A 6,626-nucleotide genomic window follows, 5' to 3' on the forward strand; every position below is an offset into this window, starting at 1 on the left:
GTGTGTGTGTGTGTGTGTGTGTGTGTGTGTGTGTGTGTGTGTGTACGCTCCATCCCGTGGGAAAGGCCTCTGGCTGTGAGAGTGTAATGATGCGTAAGCTGCCCTTTCAGCTGAGCTCCTCGGCAGCACAAATTAAAAAAATGAAACAAAATTCCTAAAATAGAATTTATTGCTCTCAGTTCTTAATAGACAGATAAGGCTGTTTTTAATTTTAGGAAAAAAACAAGGTAAAAGAGCTAAAAAAACAACAAAAGCAGGAAATTCCAGGAATTCATTATAGCTGGGGTTAAAACTTAAGCTTTTTTTGTCTCATTTGTGTAAATTTACTTGCTTAAAAGAAGATTTAATAAGATTTACATGTAGTTTTTAACAGCTTATAATCATCTGTTGAAGTTTTTATGTGTGTTTTTTTGTGTCTCAGGTTGCAGGAAGAGATGGGCCTCCGTCAGGATGCGGAGAGCAACTTGAACACTTTCAGACAGGTAATCCCTGTTCTTCCTGAGTTTTTACGGTAAATGTCTGAGATTTGAGCGTTTTCTGCCTGTTTGAGGTCATCCCTCTTCCTCTGCGCAGGACGTGGACGAAGCAGCTCTCAACCGAGTCCAGCTGGAGAGGAAGATTGAAGCTCTGCAGGATGAGATCATCTTCCTGAAGAAGGTKCACGAGGAGGTGAGAAAACATCACATTAGAGGTTAAAACGCTCTGATCTGAGTGACTGGATGATCCTCACTGGATCAGGGAAACAGGTAAAACATGCAGGACAGGGGCCTCTTGAGGGGCGGAACCAGAGGGGTGGCCTGGCACCTGATTGACCACCTCAAATGATTGACAAGCMAGGTGGGGCTTGCGTGTGATGGGATTTAATGAGAAACTTTTAGCGCTAGCTTAGTTAGCTTTTAGTACATCATGAGGGTTGCTCTTGGCTATCACCATTCCAAATTTCAGCTCATTATTTATAAAAATAGCTGAGTTGTAGTCATTAATTAGCTTTGGCAGCCATCTTGGATTTTTTTTAATCTCAGCTGTGTGTTTAAAAATGGCTAAATTATAGCCTTTTGTGACAATCAATGATTTATCTTTTATCCATCTTGAATTTCCACCTTGGCCACCCCATGCAAAAATGTTTAGCTCCGCCCCTGCTCTCCAGGACCAGCATTTGACCCCCTCTGGTTCAAACTGAAGGCTAAAAGTTGATTTATTTATTTTTTTGTAACTGTCCACCCGTCAGGAGCTGCGTGAGCTCCAGGAGCAGATCATGGCCCAGCAGGTCCACGTGGACCTGGACGTGTCCAAACCAGACCTAACTGCAGCTCTGAGGGACATCAGAGTCCAGTACGAGAACATGGCCACTTCTAACATGCAGGAGACCGAAGAATGGTACCGGTCCAAGGTCAGGAAGCTCAAATGTGACCCATCACATCAAAATGAGGATTAAGTCAAATTTGGTCAAAATGACCTAATCATATTTTCAGATTCTTGGCTTTAAAAGCTACATTTTACACTTAGATCATCCTGATATCATTAGTAGATCCAGAGATATTTGTTTTGTTGGTTACAATAATACATAAATATTTGGTCTAAATCCTAATTTTATGTAATTTTAATGAAGATTTTTTTAGGTCATTTTAAAAAAGAAACCAAGTATTTGAATATTGAGATTTTCCCAGCTGGAAATAAATAAATCTTTGATAGCTCACAGGGAAAATCTCAACATTTTAAGGCGTTTTTCCTCAAAATCTTTTTTTTTTTTTTTTTTTTTTTTTGGTTGCTAATGCTCAAAAAAGTGCTTCAAAAAATTTATTTAGGATAATATTTCAGACAGTTCATTGAAATGATGTATTGATTTTGTAATATATTTAAAAAATGTAATTTTGCAATCGTCTTAATCAAAACAATATCAGCCTATTTCTCCACATATAACTTTTAGACATAATCCTTATTTTGATGTGATGGATCACAAATATCACTTTATTTTTTAAATATTATTGGATATAACGATGTTTGTGTGTACATCTCACATATCTTCTATTCTCTTTTTCAAATTTTTCCCATTACATTTCTCCTTTTTATCTTTTTCTTGTTCTCTAAATTTACTTCTTTTAAAAAAAAGTATATACAGATGTGTTTTTTGTTCACAGTTTGCTGACCTGACGGACGCAGCCAATCGGAACGCAGAAGCTCTGCGTCAGGCCAAACAGGAGGCCAATGATTACCGGCGTCAGGTCCAGGTGCTGACCTGTGAGCTGGATGCTCTCCGTGGATCGGTACGTTCATCGAACCCTAAAAACAAAGAGTTTATTTTTCCTCTTTAGTTTGAGGTTCACAAACGGATGCGTATTTATTTTTCAGAACGAGTCTCTGGAGCGGCAGCTGCGGGAGCTGGAGGACCGCTGCGCCCTGGAGACGGCCGGGTACCAGGACACGGTGAGCCGCCTGGAGGAGGAGATCCAGGCCCTGAAGGAGGAGATGGCCCGGCACCTGCAGGAGTACCAGGACCTCCTCAACGTCAAGCTGGCTCTGGATATCGAGATAGCCACCTACAGGAAACTCCTGGAGGGGGAGGAGAGCAGGCGAGCCTCGCAGACTGCTCAAATTTACATTTATGTAACAGTTTTTACTTTTTAATTTTTTTTTTCCTCCTTTAGGATCACCATTCCAGTTCAGAGCTTTGCCAACCTGCAGTTCAGAGGTCAAAATCAAAACTTTTTCTTGTCTTAAAATGTTTTAAACATGTTGAGAACTACAGCGAAACTCGTTTCTTTCTCTTTCATTTGTTGTTAGAAACTAATCTGGACACTAAAACCCCGGAGGCCCACGTGAAGAGGAGCATCCTGGTTCGAACCGTGGAGACCAGAGATGGAGAGGTGTGTTCGTTCATCCTGCACTTCTCTTCTTTTACCTCCGGGTGGCACCGTCGAGCCTCTTCTGCAGTTGTTTGTTTATATTTATTTTTTAAATCTTGTTTTTATTCCTTTCAGATCATTAAAGAATCAACCACGGAGCACAGAGACCTCCCTTGAACTTCAAAGAGCGGCAATCTCATCGTGTCCTCTGCCATAATCAGGATTATGGATTAATTATTCCTTTAAACTTCATCATCAGTTGCTTTCTAACTCACGTAACAGACTGAAAACTGTCAGAAACACGGCTTCAAACTAAAGTAGTCATTTTAAATCACCTGCAGACGACTTCCAGTTAACCTGAGCTGACAGATGAGATTATTTCAGCTTTGATCCTTGTTAGAAAAGGCCTTGAAATGTAGCGATCGTGTTTATCAAATATATAGCTTTGTGCAGGTTGACGTGTGGTTCTGTGTACGTGGAAAAAAAAGGTGGGCTGGAGGGTGAGTTGTGCGATTTGCAAAAACTAGAAACAGGGTTTAGGCAAGCAAGGGAAGAAAAGTACGTTAAAAGTATGTTACTGCAGCTTTTGACAGAAAGGAGTTTTTAAAGATGTTGATCTGGTGCTATATTTGTTGTTGTTTATTTTATTTTTTATGATCTCGTTTTCTTCAGGAGCTTCTTGGAGACGAGCCTTAATGTATCCAAAGTTCTGCATCGTTTATTAACCGTGTTCATCTGTGACGTCTCGTGTTTCTGTGTGAATAATTCTACATCATCCTCCTAATAAAGACGTGACACATTTAGGCACCACGAAGTGTCGGGTTGAGACTCTTATTGTGAAAGGCCACCTTTGACCTCCAGACCCTGCAGTGTTTACATTAAAGGTGCTCATCGCTACAAGTCATAAAGACCTGACAGAAATTAATAAATTATATATATAATATATATAAATCTGAACCTAATATATCCAATGTTGATGATTATTGAAGCCTTAATTGCTAAATCTGTTACCAGTTGTGTTTGTTTACCTGCAAAAACGGCTGAAAACAGATATATTTTTCTCCTGACTCGTTCTTTTACATTTACACCTAAATGTTTTCCTACGCTTGTTTATTTGTTTACCTGCACAGACCAGCCTAACGAAGGCCGACACGTGACTCTGTTCCAGCTGAGTYCTTTGTTTACGTTGAACGCAGACCCGCGTTTCGGAATTACGTATCTGTTAAACCGGAGTGAGCTCTTTCAAACCGTTCAGGATGACCTTTTTATTATGTTTTTGTGATGTTTGGTGAAAGCTGCAGCTCTGACCTGAAAGTTTTGAGTTTTGAAGTGGAGGACGCTCATCCAGGCTCTGGGTTTTTTTATGGTTGGAGGCTGTGAGTGAAGCTGACAGGCTCTGCTGCTAACGAGACTGACAAGCTGACTGTGTTTGTGTTCGTCACCAAGGACACCGAGAGCTCGGCCTCCCCTTCATCCCCTCGTCTTCCTCCCAACGTCTCTGTTTTTTTTGTGTGTGTTTTGTTCTTTTAGGAAACCTTTTTTTTAGTATATTTGACTTTAACATAAGTTTGCTTTGATGTTAACAATAAAAGATGTTCTTTCCTGGAGGCGTCCTCCTGGCAGCTCGTGTGTTTACGGTTTGATTTCTTCGCCTTTTGGTTTGAACGTGACATATCCACGCAGCAGATCACAGCTCATCTCTGCGGCGTGAGCGTTACAAACGCTGACAGTCCTCTCCGGTGGTATCAGAGGGGACCAGGGGGCCGGAAACTGATTGTTTCTGGGCTTCAGGCAGAGCCGAGCCGGTGGGTTCGCTTCTTATAACGTCACATTTTAATGTAACTGCAGCTGTACGGGCTCATCCGTTAGCAGAATGTTGGAGATTTTCTTTAAATGACAGTTTATTCAGAGCTTGATTCATTTGGGTGTTAAAAGCAGCTTTCACATGATAAAATCACTCATCATCCTGAAAGTGACAACGAATATGTGACACCGCAGCATTAACCAGTGATTAACGGGAGTAAATGGAAGCTGTAGGGGTTGAAATACTTAAAATTGACCTCAGGCATTCAAAGGAAAAGGTGAACAATAAAAACTTTTAAGTTCTTAAAAAGACTTCATAAAGAGATGATTAAAGCTCAGAAGTGTGATGAAACTTAACATCTTCAGTTTTGCCCCAACATGCCCTCATTTTTTTTAAAGTAAACTGGTTAATTTGGTGTTTAATATGAATAATTTTCAAATATTTGACTATTTTTTGACTTTTAAAAGTACAAAGTAAAACTTAAACCCTGGAAATTATTGAGAGCCAGGTGTAAAATGAAATGTTAAAAAAATTCCACTAACGTATTTTTCAATATTTAGCTCACTTTTTGAGTGTTAAAAGCTTTCCAATAAAACTTCCTTTTTAGCTCACTGTTCTTACATTTAATTTTTACTAAATGTTAAATTTAAATGTTAAAAGAATATATTTAAATATAAAATGTAGATTTTAAATATTATCTTCAGCAGCGTGGCTATCGCGCCCATTGTTGATGTTTGTCGCAGGATGATGACATCATACTGGTTATCTGAAAATAACTTCTGCTGAAGATATTTTTAAAAAAATCAAAATTTAAAATGTGTTCACAAAAGATTATATGGGTGGTCCAGCAGTTTGAAATGCAGCTCAGATACCAGCCATAACTGCAAGTTTGATGTCTTGTAGGGAAGCTTTAGCTGCATTACAGCGCTAGCAGACAGTTGCTATTGTCTCGGGATGATGATGTCATAACATGAGTCAAGCACCAACAGCAAAGGCTGCATTCCATTCCAAAATACCTAAATGTGAACATTTAATGTTTAACTTTTACTTGAACATTTAAATATTTAGATTTACTATTTAAATATAGTTTTTAACATTTAAATTAAACATTTGGTTAAAAAAATTAGCTAAATAATGAAATGTATGTTAGTAAAATTGTTTAACGTTTGATTTTACCCAATGTAAATTACCTTGTTTTTCGTCTCTTTCTGCAGTCAGATGAGTGCAGCTGTGAGTTCATACCTCTTATCACAGGAATGAAGGGGGCTCGGGGGTCTGAGCTGAAGGCGACCCTGAGCCGAAGGAATTCCAGGCAGATAAAAACTCTCAGCTGGTCGAGAGTTCCCGAACCGTCCTTCTCCACGAGAACGAGAAGTGAGCCGTTTATCTGAGGTGTGAAGTGACTGCAGATGTCATGAATGTAAAGATGAATAAAAACGGCCTGCAGCGGTTTTAACTCATGAGTTTTAATTAATATGAAGCAAAAAGCTTACAAATCACTGTTGTTGATGTTTAGAAACTAAAATCTAAACCACATTTATCTGCAAAAAATGTGTTTCTAATCAGTTTCAGGTGAATTAATCAAGTTTTTATGTTTTTCACTGCCTTCCTCTTACCAGGCTCACAGGAAGGCATCTGCGCTCTTCGGCTAATTTTAACCCTCATCAGCAGCAGCACTGTTCAAACAAAACACAGCTCAAACAACTCAAGCAAAAAGAGAAGCCAGATTTCCTCTGGTCTTTGAACGCACCTTATAGTCACTCAACACCTTTGTACATGTACAAAGTGGATTTTTTTTTACGCAATACTTTTTGCAGCAGTTATTCTCTGTGCTTTTAACACAATGTTGAGTCAGCATTTTTTTGCAATCTAACTACTAATTTTTTTAATTTACTTTTTTTAACAATTCATACATCAAAACCCATTGATGTATCATTATAATAATCATGTACCATCATTCCAGAGATGGCTGCTACCTC

The 6,626-nt window shown here is 39.0% G+C and overlaps 1 protein-coding gene across 1 annotated transcript; it reads left to right on the plus strand.

Annotated features, from left to right (window-relative positions):
* Positions 1-421: 421 nt before the first annotated feature.
* Positions 422-3,657, plus strand: LOC106527289 (glial fibrillary acidic protein; the record flags this gene model as incomplete). Its single annotated transcript, XM_014022129.1, is given in 8 exon segments — positions 422-482; positions 574-669; positions 1,229-1,390; positions 2,139-2,264; positions 2,350-2,570; positions 2,646-2,689; positions 2,782-2,864; positions 2,979-3,657. Coding segments are annotated over 8 exon segments (835 nt in total), but the record flags the coding sequence as incomplete, so codon positions are not given.
* Between the last annotated feature and the right edge of the window lie 2,969 nt (positions 3,658-6,626).

Source organism: Austrofundulus limnaeus, unplaced genomic scaffold (assembly GCF_001266775.1).
Source record: "Austrofundulus limnaeus strain Quisiro unplaced genomic scaffold, Austrofundulus_limnaeus-1.0 Scaffold4, whole genome shotgun sequence".
NCBI lineage: Eukaryota > Metazoa > Chordata > Actinopteri > Cyprinodontiformes > Rivulidae > Austrofundulus > Austrofundulus limnaeus.